This window comes from Corapipo altera, unplaced genomic scaffold (genome assembly GCF_003945725.1).
Source record: "Corapipo altera isolate COAL_440 unplaced genomic scaffold, ASM394572v1 61167, whole genome shotgun sequence".
NCBI lineage: Eukaryota > Metazoa > Chordata > Aves > Passeriformes > Pipridae > Corapipo > Corapipo altera.
Window position 1 is genome coordinate 479,660 of NW_020884949.1, and position 24,457 is coordinate 504,116.

At 38.5% G+C, this 24,457-nt stretch overlaps 1 protein-coding gene across 4 annotated transcripts in view; it reads right to left on the minus strand.

Annotated features, from left to right (window-relative positions):
* The window catches only part of CEMIP2 (cell migration inducing hyaluronidase 2), a 51,877-nt gene that overhangs the window by 20,122 nt on the left and 7,298 nt on the right, over nucleotides 1-24,457 (minus strand). For 2 of the 4 annotated variants that reach the window (XM_027662880.1, XM_027662879.1), the window contains exons 2-10: nucleotides 18,612-18,948; nucleotides 14,062-14,202; nucleotides 12,964-13,525; nucleotides 9,461-9,630; nucleotides 8,004-8,192; nucleotides 5,211-5,380; nucleotides 2,593-2,802; nucleotides 2,015-2,220; nucleotides 1,337-1,406 (exon numbers count right to left, since the gene is read on the minus strand). In XM_027662880.1, the coding sequence (XP_027518681.1) occupies nucleotides 1,337-1,406; nucleotides 2,015-2,220; nucleotides 2,593-2,802; nucleotides 5,211-5,380; nucleotides 8,004-8,192; nucleotides 9,461-9,630; nucleotides 12,964-13,525; nucleotides 14,062-14,202; nucleotides 18,612-18,936 (2,043 nt within the window). In that variant the 5' untranslated portion in view covers nucleotides 18,937-18,948. Of the gene's footprint in view, nucleotides 1-1,336; nucleotides 1,407-2,014; nucleotides 2,221-2,592; nucleotides 2,803-5,210; nucleotides 5,381-8,003; nucleotides 8,193-9,460; nucleotides 9,631-12,963; nucleotides 13,526-14,061; nucleotides 14,203-18,611; nucleotides 19,099-24,457 lie in introns of those variants that run through there. The other 2 variants (XM_027662878.1, XM_027662881.1) reach the window with 2 other exon arrangements.

Below are 24,457 nucleotides of genomic sequence, written 5' to 3' on the forward strand. Positions count from 1 at the left end.
TAAGCTGTAGTCCTTAATGCTAATTTATACTAATGCATTTACATTGGTGCAAGGGAGGTATATCAGAGTGGCAAAACTTCGTAACATACAGAAATGGTTGCTCTGATCAGGCACGTTCCGGTAAGAAAAGGAAATAACATCTACTGAGATGCTCTATGGAGGCAGAAACAGACCTTACAGGACTTAAGCACCAGATCAAGGAAGCTGTTGTCTTTAACTTAGCCTGCAACGCTAAAACTAGCCTACATAAAGCAGGCAAAATGGAAAGATATGGCGTTGGGAGGAAAAGAACCGATTTAATTCGGTAGGCGAGTCTAAATCCTTCCTAGTGGTAGACAGTCAAACAGAAAAGTTTGTAAAAAAAAAAAACCAAACAATCAAACAAAAACACCACCCCCAAACTCAAAAAAACCCCTCCAAAAACCAAAAAAAACCCCAAAACCCCCCAACCAACAAAAAACAGACCACACAAAAACAAGAACAAAATTTTCTGATTTCGTTTTATACCTTAGATATTTCAACTCAGTTAAATATTTTGGATCTGATTCTATTTATTAATAACAGTTTATTATGTTACCTGTACCTAAAATACACACACTCATATTCTTCCAGCACAGGAGCCTTTGCAACAACAACCAACAATCTTTCCTGTTTTCCGTCCCACTGATCTCTCTAAAAAAATCCACTCAAAACCACACACATCTCAGACTCTCCTCCAATGCAGAAGTAGAAAAGACTCCAGCCCCCCTCCTCCACAACCTCTATGATGTAGTTCAGCTTTACTTCGCAAGCAGCTGTAACAAGATATCTGCACTAATATAAGGTTAAGGACAAGCAAACCCATATCAGCAGTCACTGACTGGAAACAAATGAGTAAACATTGACAGGAAAAAGTAGTTTAGCTGTTTCTTACACAACGAACACCCTTTCGTAGTCATTTCATTCCCATGACTACAGCTATAAAGACAGATTTTGCAGAGCTGTCACTAAACTCATGACAACCTACAGAAAATACAGAAGTTTTAACTGAAATGTGCTAGTTCTGTGAAAATAAAAGAATTTCTACATATACACATCAACACTATTGTCAGGTCTATTAACTACAAAGAGGAAGAGATCTCCTCTGTTGTGGCCAGAGCAAAGATTTCCGGCATTTCTCAAATGCACATCTAGACACAGCCTGCACCTTCAATGTCTATACACTGCCAAACATAATAAGAACATATTTATACACAAAAAAGAAAAATATATGCACTTCTGGCAGTGTAAATGTTACAGATTTTATAAATGCCAGTGACATGAGTAGTTTGTGCAGAATTACATCAATATGCCTCACCTGTGAGCCTGCTGCTGCGTTATTTATAAGATGATTGTTGGGGTGAGAAATCCAGAATGTCGAAACTGCCCTGAAATATTATTCAGAAACAGGTTACTGTTCTGAAATATTATTCAGAAACAGAAAAGCTCTAGCTCCAATAAAAATTCCCCCTTGCTAACAAGCACATCAGAAAAAGCTAAACTGGTGAAGTCACTGTTTCACACATATAATAAAAATCACAAAACCTCCCACATTTAGAAGACAAAAATGCCTTTTTTTTGTAGTTCAATGCCCAATATTGTATCTAATGTTGTGCAAATATCCCATGCAATGATAAACTATTTTAAGACGCTTTCACAAGAAATAAGTATCACTTATGTCTCCAGTGGTGAGAATTTGAGAATATGCATACATTTACACAGAATAAAGACGTTCAATAGGCTTTTAAGGCCACTAGTACAACAAGGAACAACAATCTTCCTATAAAACAACTTACTGTTTTATCTTTAATAAAAGACTAAATGCTACTTTTATTCTTATTTTTTTAAACACCAGTACTATGTGAACTATATTTAAGGTGTCTGCATTCACTAAATTATAGATAAAAATGTTCCCATCTGTATTTTTTCAAGAGATCATCAGCAGTTTAACTGCTGCAGCTGGCTTGGTTTTAGTTTTTCACCATGACATACTCACATGCAGTCTGTGGCTGGCACTGGGACATAGTTTCCATACACTTTATCCCTAATACCAGTACACATGCTGCTGTTTCTGTCTGTAGGTAGAATAGTGCCTGGTTTTGTGACTAGCCCAAGATTGTGGAACAAAGTATTCCTCTGCTCAATGCCATCTTCTATGAAGAAACAGTGACCTAGTGTGTCGTAGCCAATGGTGTCCTTTATCTGCAGAAATACAAGTTCATTTCAGTACTAATAGCATTTACTGAGATTTATTTGACAAATACCATATAGTTATACAGCTGCAGAGTGAAGCTTCAGTATCAGCAGTTCAGATGAGTCAAACACTCAGTTTTATTTATCCCTTACAAACACACTATTACATCTGGAGAGCTTAGCTGTCTGGAAGAATCCAAAAAAACCAGAATGGTGAGAGCTGTTAAAAATAAATTACTGTTTGCAATTGTTCATTTATTCACTGAAATAAGAAAAACATCACTGAGCACTAAAATTGCAAAAGGGATGGGACTAGTTTGGGGTCTAAATGCTTTTTAAAATTTATTCCTACACAGTATGTTTTACTCTCCTTGCACCTACCAGCAAGCCATTAGTTGCATGAATAGTCACACATCTGGAAAAACAATGATGAATGGAAAGACCTTCCAAGTAAGTTTTAACACTATAACCTCCTTTTTCATCCACATCTCCACAAAGGTGAAAATGAACAGGGTAACTTCCAATCTGCTGCTGGCCCATTTGCTTCAATTCCACGTAGGAGAGATGAACAGATGTAAAATTCTTCAAAATCTAAAAATATGAAGTCCAGAGTGAATAACCAATTATTTGCTTCTTAACCAATGGAAATTTTAAGTTAATACATCATCTACACCAGAGGTACAGAAGTTAGATGTACACGGTTGCCACAGAACAACACAATAAGTTAGAACAATCATTACTGTCTTGCTCTACAGAATGCCTTACAAAACAGTATCCTTCATAAATAAGTTGAAAAGTTTAACTTCCACATGGCTAAAACAGAGGAATTTTCACCAGACATATTGCCACACTTTACTGTTTGGTCTTTATCAGGTGGCACATTAAATATTCTTTACATGTACTGTCCAAACAGTGAAGTCACTCACATAAGAACATGTCTGTACTGAAGCTGCACCAGTGTAATCCACCTAGTACAGGCTTAGCTGAATAAAAACCAGCTATGCAGAATAATAGATTCAAAGGAACCTGATGAGATTCCTAGTCCAATTGGAAGCTCAGCGCTGGGTCAGTTTAAAGACAGTTGCCCTGAGCACACTGCTCAGAGAATACCTCCAGACACAGAGATATAAACTGGTTCTGCCCTTTCGTTTTCCCAGTATCTAAGCATTATTTGCTTTGCTGAAGCCTGGTCCCCATTGCCTCTTGTCCTCTATACCTCCAAGAATTGCTCTGGCTTCTCTGAACCCTCACCAGTGCCTGAAGACAGCAACAAGATCCCTCCTCTCAGCTCCTCCTCACTCATCATCACTTACTACCACACACCACCATCCCTGGAGACACTCTGGTCCATCTAAATCATCTTTGCAATGGGAATCCAAAACTGGACACAGCACTTCAAAAGGAACTTCTTTATTAAGTAAGGATAAAAAATTACCTTCACAATCATATAAGTTTACAGTAACGCTACTGAGTACAAAGCAAAATCATGATGGGGCTGTAGCAGTAATGAAGGAAAGAGAAAGTATTTTCTTCCACCTAACCTGCTAAGAAAACATAAACCAAGTGCAACAACTAAACGGCAAGGAGCTAAGACGACAAAAAAAAAAAAGAAACCAAACCAAAACAGGCCCTGCCTTTTGTCTGTAATTTAATTTCATTAACCTACCTGTACTGAGTATTTATCAAAAATTTTCATATGTACTCTTCTCTAGGAAAATCAGTCATATGGACATTTTTTCCGCTCCTCCACTAAACGAACTCCTAAGGTTTTCATGCCTAAAATACAGACATCTCTGATCTCTGACTCTTTAACATTGAAAAGTACCAAAACTGCAAAGCAATGCCGCTCCCTCACTGCCTCTAAGCCTCCTTTATGCTATTGTCCTAGTGACCAGCAGGAAATCCAGGATGATCAAGAACTATTACATTTCTTAGTGTCTAGAACTCCTCTGCTTGGGTATGCAAGATTAGCATAAGCTAAAAATGTTTTCAGTGCTAAGTCTAGGTTTAGCAGCAGCCATCTACTACTCTAAACAGTCTCCTGAAAACAGTTTAACAACTTTAATTACTCAAAATGTTTGTCTGCTGTATTTACACTTTTGTGACAATCAAGGTCACACTTTGCAAGATTCGCAGCCTGTCATTATCTTCTTTCATTACATTATCTTAAACACAAAGAAGTGCTTTGAGTCCACCTACTTTCTTCCACAAAACAAAAGCTGCCACACAGCAGGAAAAGGGCATGTTTTCTTTCTCACTATTATGTCCACCGGCATAAAATTAAAATCTGGATTCAAATATATTAGAAAGAGATTTAAACTGCGATTACCATATAACGAGCCCAAATACATTTGCAATTAAAATATGAGGCCTCAAACTTCTCTAGCATCAGTGAAGCACTGCTGCTCAAACCCTTAATCTAAAAATGTAAGTGAACACAAGTTTAAATTTTACTTTCTATAATACCACTTTCTTGTATTATGTTTATAATACAAGAAATCAGAAGCAGTTTCCTTTATATAACCTTAGTACTTTCAAATTTTTAAAAAATTAAATACAAAACCCCATGGTCCAACACAGTTTCTTTTCTCTCCATGCCTCTCTAGTGCCCAGTTTCAGATGAGGCAGATATTTAGGATTCAGTGCTTATCACCTGGGGAGGGAGGAAGGAAGTAAAAGGAGGAAAAAGAGATAAGACGGATATCAAACTTTATTTTGTAATATAACCGGATGCACATACATGGACATCACTTTAAAGGTTTAACTCCTGCCACACAAACTTGCAATATTTGTTGGATATTTCTATAACACTTGTGCATTGATATCCCTTCCTCCAATTCTGCATAATTAAGTCTTGAGGAGCAAAATCTACTTTTGGGAAAGCTGAGAACAAAGGAACTGTATGAATTGATATTAAGTTTTCAAGTACTTTACAGTTTAACATTCTTTTTTGTCCTCGATGTGCATGACAGAAAGTTACTGTAAAATATTTTTCAAACCTTGATATGTCCACCAAATGTATCATAACTAAAGAACTGACACTCCTTTTCACGGTAGCAGGTATTTTCCGTCTCTCCCTTTATTAAGATATTTCTTGTAAGAACTCCAACTTCTGCTCTCATGTCCACTCCATCAATAACTTCTCCTGTATGAGGAAACTGGGGATTTTCTGTCCAACAAAAGTTTTGAAGGGGAAAAAAAGAAAAAAGTTGTCATTGATTAAAACCAGAACCAACTTATATAAATAAGCAAGTTAACCATAGCAACAAAACCCATGCATTCCTCTTACCACACTATTCTCTCTTTGCTTTTCTTATGGGAGATGTATCTCTTATTTTAATAAGAAACTAATCCTAAACAAATATCAACATTTTATTTGCAAATGTGTCTTAATTTCAGTCCAGTAGTTTGTGAACAGGATGGGGAAAAAAAAAACAAAGAAAAGTTTAAATTAATCCAATGTATTTAGAAAACTTCTAGTGAAACATAGGTGCACACTTGCTTTAAAAGAAAAAAAGATGCTGGCTACTTAACCTGTTTAAAAGACAAATTAAGAACTGAAAATGAGGCCCAAACACCTTTAGAAAATACTGTATTCATCCTCTCCTAAAAGAAAAAAGGATTTGCTTTCCTATTTATATTTCCTCTTTTCTAGATAGCTATTCTGAGTATTCATAAACTAATAACAGGAAAAAGAAGAACCTCTGGTTTAATACTGTTCTTCCAAAAAACAATTAATTTCTTATTTGAACTGAGAAAGTTATCTAGTCCTGCAAACCTTAAAAAATGCTTTTATTGACTGCTGAGTACAGACTGTCACTATCCCTTCAAGGCTTACAGAAGGATAAAAGCCCAAACCACCACAGAAGCAAAACTAAGTGATATTAACTCTGGATCTGCTGTTGAGGATTTAAAAAGACAAATGATGTCTGCAAATGGGCCTGCACTCCTCTCCCTGAAGGCTTACCTATTGTTTTCCCCTATATTTGACTAGCAAATATAAATCAAGTGAAGAAAGAGCAAGTAGGGCTCCTACAACGCAATACTTTTTAGGTTTCCTACTACAAAGAGGTGAAAATAGCTAAAAGCTTAGCAAAAACTTCAAGTAATAATTTCGAAAAATGGAACATTCTTCAGCATGTCAAGTTTACCATTCTACAGAAAATTCTTTCTTCATAGAACAAATATGTAGGGTGGTTTTGGGATTTTTTTAAACTGTATATGTTACTGCGACAAAAAAAACCCTACTGAGAGTGAAAAAAAAAACAAATGGGCAAGTTCACTTCCTTAACACCTTCTAAAGATCTGTAAACAATTTAGATAAGATTTATTTTCAAAAAGAGACAAGATTTTGTATTTTATACCATATTGTAAATTTTGTGAAAACAGGGTTTTTAAAAACCTTCAAAAGCAGTTGCTTTCTCACACACGATTTCCAGATGAAACAGAATTCGCACATATACTATTAAATCGTGACAAAAACCTTCTTAAATTTTGTACTGCAATGTTCAAGTTAAGTTTGCTCCCTAAAACACTCCTCAATAAAACACACAACATGACATTTAAGAACAAAGATAAGGAAGTATTGTGTTCAATGGCACTAAGATACCTCCAAAACTTCATGCAGCCTGGCATTCTCCAGTGCATAATAAGGTAAACTCAGATATGCTTTTTCCAAGCATACTGCACTCAAGACTTCTCAGTGCAGTAAAACATATGTGACACATGCTAACAAATGCTGTGGGAAGCAAATTTCACTGCAAGGGGACATACAGACTGGCAGTCCCTTAAGGCAGAAGGGAATAGAGAAGTTTGAGGGCATGCACAGAAAGCTTCCAAGAATGAACAAAGTAAAGGGCAGTTTGAAGAGGAAGTCGCACCATGCAGAAACTAAATGGGACAAACCACATTCAGAATAGAACTGATGAGCTGCTGCAAACTAATACTGCAAAAACACTTAAACACTTCTCATTAGTCTGTGCAGCCCACCAGAAGGAGTGAGAGGGAAAGCTCCAGACCAGAAGCTGGAGGACCACGAAGAAGGAGGGCATGGAGTGGGTGTGGAGCAGCAGAAGGAAAACACAGAAGCCAGCATAGCTGGCAAGTCAGTCCCCCGGGAGGCTCTTGTGATCTCAAGCAGAATGAATCAGATAATAAAAAGGAAATGGCCAACAACACAGACAATCATTTTGTGCGCATCACACCCAAAGGAAAAACAGATTGCAACCACACAGGGATATTCTGTGTGAGCAGAGTCTTGGAAGGGCCATTTATTTTATAACCATTTTGTTGGTGGGGGGTAGAAAGGAGACCAAGGAAACGGAGAAAAAAAGGATTGCAATTTTCTTTTTTCTTCTTTTTTTTTATTTCTCTTTTTTTAATAACAACAGAAAAAGTTATAATGATAACATTTCAAAAGATGGGAAGGACACTAAAGGCAAAGGAAATGGTAATGATCATAACAGCTATTCAAGCACATATAAAGAGAATTTGTGAAAAGACAGAAAGAAGCCAGGGAAAGAAAACAAGCATAATCCTCTTGGAAAATAACTAAGGCATTCAAGAAGCCTGGGAAGAAACTAGAAAGAAAAGTTAGTACAGTAAGTTGTGAGGCAGACCTGACATTATACAGAGTCATTTTGCAGCAAAGAGAATTACACATTCGTGCATATGGCAACAAAGTCACACAGGGACATGTGAAAAGGCTGTTCTTTACTGCTCCCATTGCAAGGGACTGTCCATGGACAAATATATATTTCACACAGGCCTTCAACTGGGGACTGCTCTCATACCTTTGACTTTAACCTGATGCTTGCTACATTCTGGGCAGGGAAGGAGGGTGAATTCCTCTGTCTGATACATTGAATAGTCTGTGCTTGCAACCACAATCCGGTCTCCAGGCTCCCAACTACTAGCATCATCCAGAAGATTCAGTATCACTCCACCTACCGCTTCGACCTGGAAGCCTGAAACTGGGACACCTAATTAAGGAAAAAAAAAAGTAAACACAACATAAGATTATATTCACCTTTATATGAAACCATTCTCCAACCAAGTAGACACTAATAAAATATGTATGAGATTTCGCAAGCTCCAAAGCCCTCTAAACTAGAACTCTGACCTTAAACATGCCAGTGTGACATACCTTTACAGCCTGCTTATTTATTTGATCTTAAATAAAACAAAGGGAAAAGTCGGAACTAACAGCAACAGGAAAAATCTATGATTTTAAAAAAACCCACAAACTAATATCATATGGCAACAATTTGTAGGTCCAGTTACCTCTGCTTGTTTCAAGTGACATTTGCCACTTTAAACTCTGCAGATGTAATCAAGGCCCTGGAAAAAAAAGTAGAGGGACTTTTTTTTTTTTAAGCACAACTAATAGAACAGTTTGGCAGACTAAATTAGACACATATGATATTTCACTAGCTTATGATGGATTTGCATAAGTCCAGCTGCTTTTGCTAACTCTTGAACTTAACTCTATAGCACCAGCAAGTAAAAGATATATTTTTTAAAAAATCCACAAAAATACAAGTCTATACATTTTCATAGGGCCATAATGAACAGTAAAAGGGTAGTACCAAATGGCTTAATTGCTTAACAAGTAAACACATGACTACCATAAAAAAATTCTTTTGAGGAAAACACTATATTGCCTAATAATTCTAAAACCAGAAAAAGGTAACTACCCATAAAAACCTCAGATCAAAGCTATCTTAAGTTTAAAAAATAAATAAAGGATAAAATAAGTGATAGGCTTTCTAGCTTTTTACAGCACAGATTCAACTCTGTATGAGAACAGCTGCCTAAAGTTCAGCATTCAAACAGCAAGAGAAATTGTAGCAAGAATAAAACACTTCTCTTGGCTTCTATCAAGTTTTCTTTTTTAGCACTATAATCAACATCTTGAAAGCTTAGATTTAAAATATACATGTCCGAAAAATTACTAAAATAAAATTTAAAAAAGCATCAGCATTTATAACACTCCTATCTCCACTTAAATATACTAAAAATTAAGATTCTTAATATGATACTGATCACATACTCTATACAAACAGATTGAGAAAACAGGTAGCACTGAAGAACTGTGTGCTCATATTTCATCCGCAGCAAGCAAAAACAACTTACAGTAGCACTCAAAAATTTAAATTGCAACCAACATCTCCAGTAAAAAAAAAAAAAAAGGCATATATAATATTTTTCTTCTTCTCCAACTGTAGAATTTCAAAAAACACTTTCCTACCATCATTCCATTCGCTGTAAGCTCTCACAACAAACTTCTGCCCGTCCACTGTGAAAAACTCTTTCTGAGCAAGAGCTTTCCCACCAGTGCTGTGGTTTTCATAGTTTCTCACTGATTCACTACAGGAAGAATTTCCACCACCTATAACACCAACTAAAGCCCACGCTTGCCTGTGAAAATCAAAAGTAAATGTTTAAATAAAATGGCTTTTAACAAATTCTTCACAAAAAAATGAAAAGACAAGGAGCACTAAAGTCAAAAAACCCTTTTGTCTGCTCTTCTAAATTAATTTTAAAATGCAACTTCAAAATGTAGAAGAAAATGGGCAGACCTCATCGAAAAGAAAAATTGTTTAAAATAACTGGATGTCCTATATACAAAATGGCAAATAAAAGAGTTCTCACTGGAGAAGACTTCCATATACATTTTTAGGAAAACATTCAACAAGATACACTTTTTTCCAAAAGCAAAAATCGCTAGAGATGAGCGACAGACAAAAGCAATACAGGATCCTATTCCCAAAAAGCATTAGTAGGGCGCAGGAGGACCAGGAGCCAGTGCCAACATTCCTGCCATGGCCCACTGCCATCAGCCAGCAGCATCCCAAAGGAGTGGCCAGGACTCCCAGGGGACCACGTGTTCATCAGGCCAGGATGGATGGACACGGCCAACAGCACCCATTGGCACTGGCTACTGTGCTGGACAGGCAATAGCTCTTAAATCTTTCAGGATGCTCATCCAGAAAAGGAACCACATGCTGTTACACAACCTCTGCACAAGAGATCAACAAAATGTCTGAAGGCTGAGACCTAGGGTTGTTGTTTTTCACTCCTCCCTGGCCCACCCCTCAGCTGGACACCTACTTGGCTGAGCATCAGCACAGAGCAGGGAACTGCCCTGGATGTACTTGCCCTTCTTATGGCTCTGCTCAATGCATCTAAGTTTTTGGAAATTAAAAGCAAACAACACACCACAGAAAGTTGTTACCAAGTTCAAAAAAAAAACAAGTCTATTTTGCTGTCCTCTGTAATGCCATAATCATGTGTACAGAGGAAGCAGTCAAGATCATCTAAAAAAGCTGAACAATTTTGCATCATTAAAGTTGAATCATTCACCCTAAATGAAAACAGTCTCAACTATCTGGACTACAGTCTGTTGCTAATGATTGATTTAAAGGCAGATATTAAAACCACCTTCGATCCAGCTGCCTTTATTTCAGTCCCCTCTTGATATTTTGGTTGATTGGGATTCATTAACATGTTCATAGGAATAGTACATATTGGGTCAGCTTTTCAGCAGCAGCAGCAAACAATCTGAATGTTTCACATATCAACATTTAAAATAAAGGTATTTCGATGCATGTTATTTTGCAGGAAGAGGTAGAAGGAGAGAGGGATGTAATGGAGTATTCACCTCCATGCTGAAATCTTCTTCACTAGCTTTACAGGTTTAACAAAACGACCCTCAGTGAGCCATCGGGGAGAGCTTCTCGCCCATCTTCCACAGCAGAACAAAACAATTTTATGTGCTTACAGAGCCTTTACTGACTACGGAAAACAGACAAGAATCAGTTCAGCAGAGAAGGAAAAAAGGCTGCTTCTTCCCAGTTGCAGGCTGAAGAAGTTCCTCATTTCAGACAAACTGTGTGGAGGTCACAGGCAGAGACAAACCCCACAAATCTACACCTGTCAGGACAGGTCGGGCTGGCTGCACCACAACCTGAACAACCCAAAGCTACAGGGGCTTTGCTGCTTTCAGAAGTGGTGCTCTACTTCAGGACATCCAGGTCTTGGCATCTCTGACCAAATTGCTTCAGAGGCAGCACTGCAAGTGCTTTCCATTCCATGACCCCACCCTTACACAGTCAGTGACATAAATGTATTCCTGACAGGAACTGAGGTCAGAACATGCCATCCTGACTGACACGCCAGCCCGCCTTTGCCAAAGCATAGGGAGGAAACTAACAGGAATCCAGATGTTAGGGGCTAGTGAAGGATAAGAATAGAACAGAAAAACTAAATGACCAATTTCCTGGAAAATACTGGACAAAATAGAGAGGTTATACAACATCGCCTCAGTGGAAGCTGAAGAACAGACTGACAGTCACTTAGCAGACTGGGTATACTTTCCCTTGTATCGACAACATAGAATCATAGAATGATTTAGGCTGGAAAATACCTCTAAGATCATCAAGTCCAACCTGTGACCAATCACCATCTTGTCAACTAGACCACGGCACTAAGTGCCATGTCCACTCATTTCTTGAACAACTCCAGGGATCCCTGAGCATCCTCCCATCTCCCTGGGCAGTCCATTCCAATGTTTAACAATCTCTTCCATGAAGAAATTCCTGCTGAATTCCTGAACCTCCCCTGGTGCAGCTTGAAATTAAGTCCTCTTGTCCTGTCACTATCTGCTTAGGAGAAGAGATCAACCCCCACCCGGCTAACTCTTTTCCGGTTGTTGTAGACAGTGGTAAGGTCTCCCCTGAGCCTCCTTTTCTCCAAGCTAAACACCCCCATCTCCCTCAGCTGCCTCTCATATGCATTACTCTCTAGACCCTTCATCAGCTTTACTGTCCTTCTCTGGACAAACTGTAGCACCTCAATGTCTTTCTGGTCGTAAGGGGCCCAGAACTGGACAAAGAACTTGAGGTGTGACTTCCCCAGTGCTCAGTACAGAGGAACAATCACTTCCCTGGTCCTGTTGGCCACACTATTGCTGACACAAGCCAGGATGCCATTGGCCTTCTTGGCCACCTTGGGTACATTGCTTTGTGTGTCCAGAGGAGTGTGAACAACTCTCTGCAGCACAAAGCCAAGTTCAAAACATGCACTGCAAAAAGCCATTTGCAACAACTAAATGAACAGCACAGCAGTTTAAGTTTCCTGCTTTAATAATTCCTGTTATACCTCTTCTACTGTCTCACCAACCAAATCCTGACCAACTGAAAAGAATGGTAAAAAGATACAGAAACACCCTGTAAGTGCACTTCAATTACAAAAAAATTCCAGAGATCAGTTCCTTTGCAGACTCAATGGAGGAGTAACACACTTCCATTTCAACAGTGCAGGAGTATGAGTAAGATGGTATTTGATACCGAGGATTAGCATCCCTTAGAATCACAGAATGGTTTGGGTTGGTAGGGACCTTAAAAACCACTTAGTTCCATTCCTTGCTTCTCTAAAGTCAGAGGCATTAAAAGCTCCACCTAACAGCTGTTTTCCACCTGCATCTTAGAATGACAGAAAAATCCTTGCTGCACCCAGTTTTAATTTCTGTAAAGAACAGTGAAAGAGAGCAACTACAAGTAATAAAGTCTGTCAAACAAATATCTGTAACTATCAATCTCTGCACTGTATCACTGAGTACTATTACTGCAGCAGTATGCACAACACGAGAATTCTCTGAAAACTTCATGAACAGACACTGCCAAAGTTAACAAATCCCCCAAATCTGCATCTCATCTTTACTTAGTACAAAAGGGAAAATAAATTATTTACCTGTAACTTAATCCTCTGACAAACTTACTTCCCAGAAGATTTTGAATAGTCACTCTGGTTTCCTCCAGTAGATTTTTAGCAGCAGAATCTCCCACAGCAATAGCAATAATGCGACCAGGACTTCCATTTTTCAGTAAGTTCTGGAGTTTCAAGCTTTCTTCTGAAAATTCATGAGTATCAAACTTCAGCACTTCCAAAATCTCTGCTGTGTCCTGATCGATCACTCTAACATTTAGTCCTCGGGAAAAATTCTTTTTAAATGTATAAGGACCATAGGCCAGCCCTGAGAAATACAAAGTCTTTGACAGAAAAGTCCACGATAGCTTCTGGTGCCCATGCAACTCCAGTGTTCCTTCAGGGCCCACGCCAATAAATTTTTCACCAAATTCTAACACATCAGCACCTTCATTTGATTTCCCATACAAAATAATAGTTGCTTTGGATTTATAGCGGCATTTCTCTGCTCCAACGTGAAGCATTCCACCATCCTTTATCAGGATAAATCGAGTTCTCAAGGTAATATTTTTAGAACCTTCTTTATCATCAGCAAAAACAAGTATACCTAAAGGAAAGAAAATATTTCTGTATGTCAAAGCAAAATTCACACAGACTCAAAAAACTTCTGCAATAAGAACAACAGAGAAATTACAGATTTATTTTCCACACCCACGAATTGAGCTGTTATGTTCTTACATATATTTATGAATATTTGGGAAAGTAACTGCTACCAATAGTGATTTATCTTTATAAGAATTTGCTTGGTTTATTCCTAATTATTTTCTGCCATTTTAGTAGAATTACTAATATACAAGAGGTACCAGCAGAAGACAAGCAGATCTTGTACAAAGGGAAGGCTACTAAACAATCTTTTTTTACTATATATCCTACAGAAAACTTTATCAGTGATGCACTGAAAAGATACTACAGTGTTCATTCATCTTTTGAATTACATACTTGATCTGGTAGCAGGCTGAAAAGTAAAAGCACAGCAACTGGTCAGTAAGCTGCAATGTAAACTTTCAATATATTTTTATGTAATCACAGAAGTAAAAAACATGCAGGACACTGAAGCATGGTGTTTATCCTACTATTTCATACCTCCATCCTGTATAACTATAGAGTGTACTGTAGCATCTGAGTTCAGACGAAACAAATCCCCTTTTTTGATAAAAACTCTTTTTTCAGGATCTTTTCCAGGGCTCCAGTTTTTAAGACGAGGATTCTGATCAGGACAATTCTCTGCAATACAATGTGAAATTCAACTTTTAAAAAACAAACACCATCACATCAATCAAGGCATCATTAGGACGAACACAAGTAAGAGAGTCAGTCACCCACAAAAGATTCCCACCTCTTTCTATGGTTACAACATTGCACCCACTGATGCCACTGTTTGTATCTGAGTAGCCAAAAAGACACATGAAAAGTAGCTAAACTCTCAAGGGTAGGAAGGCCTTCTTACACTGTATTAAATTACTGATAACCATACACTGTTGACAATAGGTACTTCTGAACTCCATCTGATCTTCTTATTTGCTATATCACCTGTAGTAGATGAGAAGAGGCAAGCAGGATGCACTCAGATGCAGAGCAGTCACACTGAGCAATGGAAGTCTTAGGCCAGCTATCTAGGCTAACTAACATGGTTGTAAAACATCTAGGTATCTCACCTCCCTCAAGGTCCCCTCCCTATGTCAGAAAGGCTGATACCATATTGCTTTTAAGGACCCAAATCAATTCTTTCAGTGTAGGTTTGCAGGCAAGGGATAAAAGAGGGACAAGACATCCTTATTATATTTAGTATAATACCTAACTGGCTATAGCAGTTTCCTGGGAGACAAGACATTTGAGTTTAAACTTATTGGTTTGTATCCCTTAGGAAGTTGGCTTAAGTATCAGGCTACAAACCATACAAGAGTAGAGACACATGCAATCCTTGCTGAAACTCCACTGAAGGTCTGGCACTACACAGGCAATAACACCAAGCTACAAGGCCAGAAAAGGAGAGGCAGCAGCAGGAAATGACAGGCTTTTGTGATTTCAGATGAAGTTAAAGCAATGTAGTATTTACAACACATACCTCTTTAGCATATTAAGCATCTGAGTAATGCCACAGCACAGGCATACCACATAAAAAGGAAAGTATATTCCTTGGAATATGTTACCAAAAGTCAAATTAAAAATATTTTTCATAGGCAAAAGACAACTAAAAAGATGCCAAAAAAAAAAAAGCAGCCGAATTGAAAGTCACAGTCAGAATAGCCTTTGCACAATCTATCTTCTGAAGAAAAACACCCACACGTGAAGTGCAACTTCAGAGGCAGAAAGCTATTAGCAATAGTCCATTCTTGCAAAACCTAAAGAAAGCAAAACCTATCCACAAGTTTAACACAAGCCAGCCTTAGTTTTGCTGACAGAAATGTTTTTCCTTCAGTATTAACTCTCAGCTTATCAAATTCCTCCCAACTCAGGAAACCCACATACACCAAAATTTCACTACCAGTGCAGAAAAATTAGCAAACTGCAGAAAGGGCAAAAGACATATAAGAAGCAATATAAAAAGAAAACCAAAATTAAATCTTTTGGGAGGATCCTATGAAGACAGCATTTGGAAAACGTAATTCAATAAGGGAAAGCCAAAAAGCAAGAAGTATTGCAATTAGCAAGACTGCTGAGCACTCACCAGATAAAGGCAAGTCTACTGTCTGACTCATGCTCTCCCTAACCCCTTTTCCCCAGATACCACACACACAAGCGCTGTGAAGAAACACTTATTTCCTGGCTGGTAGCAAAGGGCAATGTGAGGAAACCATGAGTCAGCAACCTGATGACTTCTGCTTAGTGTGATTCACAGGAGCAGATCTAGTGACTGTAAATTTTTCTGTTGAGTCAGAAAGAAGAGGTATAGCACAGTAACTAAAAAAAAATACAATCTTAATATCTATTGTACACTACAATCCATCAAGAATGCCATCAGAATCAGAAACGGGCACTCCATGCTTCTGGGGTATGGCAAACAGATGCCCTCAGCAAAAGTATTTTGAAATTCTCCCTTAGCAATTGCAGTGGGCTGCACGGAAACATCAAATATTTAGAACTTCATCATATGTTACCTCCAAAATTACCGATTACATCTTACAGACGACAGTCATTGCCTCTACAGTTAAGGTTAAATGAAATCAGAACAGATCAGAAACCAGTAGGTAGTGATGACCTTGCCAAATTTAGTCGCTCATGTTGAAAACTTTTCAAGTCAAGCCTCTGCTTTAGTGCATTTCTGTAAAAATGGGCCAACTCTCCTTAAGGTTTTGTTTCTTCCAATAGCAGGGGAGCAGGAAGCGAAATTTTTGCAAATTGCTGAGGAAAAATACATCACCCCGCCCACAAGAAAACACCCTGACAAAAAATAAACTCTAGAACTTTCCATGAAGCCAGCATATGAAACTTGGCAGGAGAAAAGACAGCAGGAAACAGTTCTGAAGATATAGTTAAACAGTTACTTTCTAACTGCTTAGACATCTTGTCTGGAGTTTTTAAGGCCTCTGGGAAAAAGTTATCAGTATTATATTATGCTCAGCATAAGTTTATCACAGCTGGGCAGCTAAATTTTCTGAAGATCCTGTTTATCCTGGGCAAGCTCCAGCCCAGAGATTCAACGGCAAAGCAGAACTTTCCACTGAAAACCTCCACAGCTTGTCATCCGGACCATGCTGCACAAGCCCAGGGAAATGGGGAAGAAAATTGCATTTCCAGTGCTCTTTCTGATCTCCAGTGTTCAGGACTCCTTCGAAAAAGAGATGACAGGATGACAAAAGCAAGGAGGAAAAAAGAAACCAATTGACAGGCAGGAACAGAAATGCAGACTAATGTTTTCCCTTTGGGGAAGGTAAGCCAGAGGTTTAGGATTTACGCTCAATTACTACCAAGTGCCACATTCCCTCCACTGCCTTTTAAACAGCCATTACAAGTACTGACGGTATGCATTTCAAATTAGCCCTGAGGAAGAACATACCTAACTGGAACTGATGTCATTCACTGCAGTACTGCATGTGCTTGTGTTGGAGTTAAGTGTATTAACATTTCAACTTGTTGGAGAACTTCTGGGAAGTTGCTCCAACAACCATACGCCAATCAGACTTTCCTTGGTGCTTATAGGAGTTTCTCCTGTGTCAGGATTTCACAGTATCACAGAACGGGTAAGACTGGAAGGGTCCACAGTAGATCATCTGGTCCAATCTCCCTGCTCAAGTGGGGCCATCCCAGAGCTCATAGCACAGGATTCTATCCAGATGGTTTTTGAATACCTCCAGTGAGGGAGACTCCACAGCCTCTCCGGGCAACCTGTTTCAGTGCATGGTCACCTACACAGCAGAGAATTTCTTTCTCATATTAAGGTGGAATGTCCTGTCCATTAACTTTTGTCCTATTGCTCAGCACCACTGAGAAGAGCCTGACTTCACCTCAAAGTGCTTCACAGAGTCAACTGGGCGAGGTACCCTTCAGTCCTCTGTGAACGTGTCTGTAACCGAAGCACTTACTTGCATATGTACCCATTACCAGTGATCCGGATCACAACACAGGAATAACCTTCCATTTACTACTCCCTAAGGTTTTGTTGCTTTCCTTCATTATTATTAAGAACACTCAGTAACTTCACCCAAGAAGATATCTCAGCAAGCCACCACCAAGAGCAGTCCAGATGGATACGTGCATTCATTCTGTAATGTCATCTGAAATCTTCAACTGATTATCTGACTTGTTCAGCCTGTGTTGCGTTGACTTTGGAAACTGCATCTTATTAATTACTACGCCAAGAGCTAGTGAGAAGTCTAAGTATGTTATTAAAAGAGCCAACAGTTTAAATTCAAACTCCTCTTTAGCTTTTAGAAACCTGACTTCTGCCTTAAAAATACCCTAAAAATTCAAACAAAACAACCAAAACAACCTATGCTCCAAACTATACTACCAACATTTAGCAACTAACAACTGCACTTCACAGCAGCTCCAAGGAGCAACTGGCCAGAGTGATGTACACTGTGTGATCAGCAGTTAATCACATCACCTGTTCATGCTTTACAGACACTGACACATCTCAGAGATTCTCCAAATTCCACAAAAGTTGCTCAGTTTTCTAAAATGAGCTGCAAAAAAAAATAAATCAAGACTAACAGATCAAAAAAGAGCCCTGCCCAATTTGTGTATAAACAAAGCAAACGTACAGTTGATATAGGTTCTCCCAGATTTTTAAATGTTTTTACTTGAATGCTTTTTTACTATCTTCTTCAGTTACTGTTTATACAGATAAGGATTTCATTTTGTCTACAATTTAGGAACCTACGAGACAGCTTCTGCAGACAAAAATAATTATGTTTATAAAACATGCATGCTTTTTCCCTTCAACCAGTAATATTTATTGACTGCTATGCCTGTTTCACTTAAGTAAATCAAATCATGCATAATAGAAACGACACTGATAACATAAAAAGGAGCTGATCTTTGCCCCAAACACTGCCTCCTTCAATGTTAAAATTGTACTAAGTGTCCTATTTTTGCACTTAACTTTCAACACTGATCCTGATGCTGAATTATTGAGTTATGATCACAGGTAGTATAACTTCTAGGATGATTTTGTTTGCAAAAGAACTTACCATCTGGAGCATATTTTGAAGCTATTCCCAAAAAAATCCCCAGTGCAACAAAAAGTGAAAGGCTAGAAATGGCAAAGCAAATAAGAGTATTTTTATGCCTGTTGGCTTCTGCCTGTCGGCGGTGCTGCTCCACTGGTAGGGACGGAAGTCTTGTCCGGGCTTCTTGTCTGGCCGAGGTAAATTCAGCAGCAGCATGGCTCTGTGAGGGTGGTGGGGGACGGAGAGGAGCAATTCTCCCTGGGATGTACCCCGAAGACCTGTGACTACTCCCATTCTGAGGCCGGAGGAATGCAGGGGAGCTCCCCCTGGCGTCAGTGTCTTGCATGTTATAAAGTCACTAGAACACACACACACATAGGGAAAAGATAAGAGACAGGCTTTCAGAACACAGATCAAAACACATAAAAGAAAAAAAGAAATAACAATGACAGGCAACTTTAAGCCACATTTCTTAAGAAGAACAGCCACTGAAGCTGTGGCTATTTACGAAGTATCAGTCACTCAGTTGCTACTGGGTGCTTGACATGGTATAAAAGCATGGAACAATAGCACATGTATCTTCAACAAAATTAAGCTCAAAAGCATCTGGTGTGGGAACCCAGTAAAGCACAGACCATTTCTTCATAGTTCCAGTAGGTATTTTCAGAGTGTTTTCACAGTTAACTTGTAGTCTGCGATTAAGAAATAAGCTGAACAATGAGAAAGCTAGCAACCCCTGCTTCCCCACAGTTATGTAAAGAATGCCTAAATGTATTTCTTCTGCACACAGGAGCTGAACAAAATCCTCACTGTTTTCCTTCATGAAAAAGAAGCTGAAAGACACAAGTCTTCCTTCCACACTGGCAGCAGTAAAATGCATTTAAATATACAAAATACAAAATACTATTTTATGTCTATTCATGCTGACACAACTTAGTCAACACTCTTAATGAGCTGAGGCATACAGGGCCCACAAACTTTACTTACAGTAGGATTTAATTGCTAGTAAACGTGCCTCAGGAACAGTCCTATAAGAGAGCCATCTGCGTCTCATTCAGCAAACCTTGTGGTTTTCCTCACTCCTGAGGTACTTGAGTTTGGACACAAAGCCTGGAAGCAACATGTCTCCTCCATATCAATGTACCTATCACCCAGAAGTGAGCGCTGCATTTATTTCAGTTACTAGTACTGCTTCCACCTTTATTCTGAAGCACTCAAAGAGGAATGATTACCAATGCCATGACTATCTGGCCCATCCTCACCACCAGTTCTAACCCACCACACTTTTCTGCTTTAAGAGACACAAACCTGCATTTGACTGTTTTCTCAGGTTTTCCAGTCAACAGTGTTGTAGAGTACTCACAAAGCTGGCATGATTTTTTTTTCTCATTACTATTAACATTTCTTATGGATAGAACTTTTTGAGAAGGCTGCTAGAGTTTCAGTTAAGTGAAACATAACTTTTTAAACAAAATCCTGAAGGGGATTTAGGCATAAGTCATGTGTATCAAATAGCAACGTGAATCAGGAAAATAAACTACTAATAATGGAAGAGCATAAAGATCCCCTTTCTCTTCCATTAAAAAAGGGTTACTCTGAAGTGTCAGGCACGCTGATGAAGAACAAATGTGACAACTGTAATCTCATTCTGAGAAGTAGCAAAGGAGCCTTTTGTCTCTCATGGTGCAAAATCTGATACTTCACTGTTTCAAGGCAAAAGAGTTGTTACTATTGAACAGGCTGGATAATCCTTTTACGGAAGACAATGCATCTCCAGATGTATACACAATGACAATCAAGGCACTGAAACATTAACTGGAGTAGCTATCCCAAAGTGCAAAAATTATTCCAAGTCCTCCAGCAGTGTTTCTTGCACCTGTTCATTACAGCAAATTGATTTTCACCACTCTCCTTTCTGTTCTTTGAGAAACTATTTCCCAAACATAATCTTCTCTTCCCAGATTTAACTGCCCAATGTGTTATGAGCAGTGGAACAGTTTGCTTTCACCACATGTGCTTTTACACTCAACTTCTCATCTCTCAGCAGTGAAAATTCAGTCATTTCTATGTTCTAGAAGTGGTGTTAAAAGCTAAGCAGAGAAGGAGCTTTTCAACTAATTCAAAGACAGTCTAGCTGAAACAAATACTGGACTAACTTGTTGATTAAAACTTTTAAGAAATCTGATCCCACGTTAAGATTTATTTTATTTTATGATTTGAAACCCTTACTCCTTAAACTTAAAAAGTTTTCAGTTATGGCATTTATCTGTGACACCGACAAAATAACTGCAGGGTTCATTATAGCGTGACACAAGGAGTTAATGAGTTTGTTAATTACTCAGCTATATCATCTAAATCCAGATTGGCCATACAAAACTTAGTTTTACAAAATAATTTTACCTATCAAGGTCTCAAAGTACTGCCAGACTCCTAAAGAAAAAAAAAAATCATTCCTTACAACAGACATTGAAAACACTTGTGTCATATTTCAAGCATATTTTGTTTTGTACAAAGCATTCTGCTTTGTTTGCAAATCTCATTTTGGAAGCCCTAAAAGTTTTCCAGTTATCCCATTCAAGTGCAAACACAGGTCACCCCAAAGACAGGTGGAAAAGAGACTGTAGAATTGCTTTCCTGCCCATTTCAAAATAAAAATAATGAAACAAAGCCACAAGGAGATACTTATGACATGCTAGAGAATTACCATATAGTTTTCCATTGAAACAGGAGTAACCATTGCAACACTTCCTTCCCTCTTTATGTATTATTTGAAATTCTCTAGCTGAAAAAGGATCTCTTCTATCTTGTAGAGCAGCTACTGGTTTCTTTAAAAGACAAATTGATAATTGAATTCAAATTATTGATTTGTTTATTTCCACTCTGTGGAAGCCTTCAGATAGCATCACAAAAGTGCATGCATAGTAATTGGTTGTATGGCCAGTTATGCCTCACAGAATACGATTATTTGATTGCATGAATACAGTCTGTATGTCACAAATACCGCACAAATACAAATTTTTCTCTGTAAATGCATTTACAGAGTAAAATGCAGGACAAAAAACCACAAACTGTTGAACTACCAAAATATCCCATCTCCCTGCAAGTTCCCATGCACCTGAATTTCTCCATGTTTCCCTTTAACCTGTGCCTATGCTGTGGTCTCCTAAAGTAGCTCATGATCTGGGCATCTCTTCCTGATGGTACAACCTCAGACAAGAACACCATCCAATTTTACAACTGTACTGTAATATTGAGAATAATGCACTATTTTACTTTGGAGCTTGCTTTGAATTATTTTCAGTAACAGTCAAGTTCTTGAACCATATACAACCAATTACCTAAGAGTTATACAGAGCTCAATCTGTACAAATGTTATTTGTCATGCCATTCAGGCATGCTGTTGTTTCAGTATTCCCAAACTGGAATTCAGTATTTCCTTCAACAGGGTATCATGCAAGATTTTAAATCCATTATTCAACACAGCTTTTAGTTAGGGTCACACTTAAACATGTGCTTCCAGCTCATCAGTACCAGGGAAGCTTCTTATGCACAGACTCAGCTGGAATAACTCAGATGCTTCAGCCCACAAAGTATTTGTCGCCATCCATCTGCTGGATGACTGTACTACTTGCATATCACTTCTGCAAGAGTACTGCTACTCCACACAATCCAGATTTTTGTTCATGTACCCCTTCCTAAAACATAAGCAAGTAGTTCTCATACTGATATCATCAGCCAACTCAGCTTAAACCACCTAAAATAAAAACTTAAAAAATTTTGTTTTGCACAGTATCTAAGTGAAAACAGTGAATGCCTGCAAGTCTGGATCTGCCTACAGAGCATCTGAGCTGTGTAGACAGCAAACCCCAGCAGGCAGACAGCAATGAGCTGCTGAACAGGCTGCAACATCTCCAGTCTCCTCAAGAATTCCTTCACCACTTTTAACTTGTGCCACTACCACACTCATAAAAGCCCATGTTGTTCCACACTGCTAGAAACTAGAAATATATGCATTGTACAACCAAGGAATAACACCTGAACCTCCTGAGACATGACCATGTGCCGAGAAGCAAGTGCCATACTTATCCATTACTCATTTTGGGGTTGGTTTCCTGGAAAGGAATCAGATTCTTTCACCAGATAACTCAAAACATCACCTGACACCACCCAAAATGTGAGAAATATTCCAAGATATTTCACGCTTCTCTGCTGTCAAATAAAACCCATCAAACATGCTAGAAAACTCCCACACCCCTGCACCTTCTGAAAACTTTCAAGAAAGTATGCTTACTTCCTTGCAGTGCAAAGAAATTAATGTTTCACTTTAAGCATGTTTTAAGGATCATACCTCTTAAAAATAAAACAAAAGAGAAACCAGAAAAAAATCACACACTTCTGTTGATCTGGGCTATCAAATACCACCAGCTGTAGTGCTGACCTATTACCCCACTGTCTAATTTCAGAGTATATAATTTCCATTAAGGAAAAGGCTGAGGAAAGGTGGAGGAAAACAACCACCAAAAAAAAAAATTTCCCCATGCAACACAGCACCTCAATGGTTACTGCTGCTTTCCTGGTAGAGGCACTTGTCTGGTATGAAATCAAAGTGCAGTGAGAGACGCAAGAAAAGGGACAAAGATTCAGTATTAAAAAGGTCCTAAGTAGGTACAATTACTGAACAGAAAGTGATATAAACCAAACACCTAAAGTACGACATGCACATTTTTACAAGCCTTCAAGCTGGTCAACTACAATGGAAATACTAATTGAATGCTTCAAGAGCCCTGGAAGTCCCCAGTTCAATGAATCCCAACCTCACCATTAATAATAGTCCCCTATAGATACACAGGGTGCCCACATGCTTTCCTATCTGCTTCCACACTTCCCTATCTGGTTCCACATTTTCTTCTACTTCCTTATTCTGAAATTACACCTACCTATTCACTATGACCACAGACAGCAATGTTTGTAGGAACCCACTTTTCCACCTGTGTACAAAAGCTGGAAAGAATATGTGCACATTAAAACACACTAATACAGTTAAGTAATTGTTGGAAATGACAATAACTTTTACAACAGCCTGAAAAATCCCAGCTGACTTAAAAAAAACCGTATAAAAACTCTTATTGACATCTTCTAGGCACACAAGCCATTTGCTGCATGCCACCACTACTATTTTTTTACTTCATTTTTTGGCAGACAGAAAACATGCAAAATTGCATGATATGCAACCATTTGAGCCAAGGACCATGTTTCCTAAAACAAATCTTTCAAAGTACAGAATCACTCTGATACCACATATCAAGAGACAGAAGTGAAAGCATGCATTATATTTATACTGTAAGAGAAGGTCTATAGATAGAAGCAATCTTCATCAGTTGCTCCAATGAAATCTTAGAGCATACTAGTCTCTCTCCAGGTCAGAAGCAAATTTCAAAATTATAGGGAAAGTTGAACTATGTATGTTTAGGTGATACAATATACAAAACAATTAAGCTACTAGCTATGGATTAGAAAGGATGACAGGCTGAGGGGGAGAGGATGGTGAGATGATTGCTTCCCAAGGGAAGTAGACAGGTAATTTGTAGCCTCTGGAATACAAGTATGTCTGTGGGGACAAGTATGAAATTATAGCATGTCAAGCAAAACACTGTCAGATTCATGGCTTACAGTATACAGGACAGCCCTGAATTTAATTCCTAGCCTCTTGTGAAGGTGTTTGGTAGATCACCATTAGGGATAAGACTGAAAGATCAGAGGCAAAATGGGTATTTGTACAAGAAAAATGGTTCCCCACTCCAATGACAATTGGGCTTTTGTCCATCACCCACAGTTTGTGTGAATAAACTCTGTAGAGCTTGCTTGTT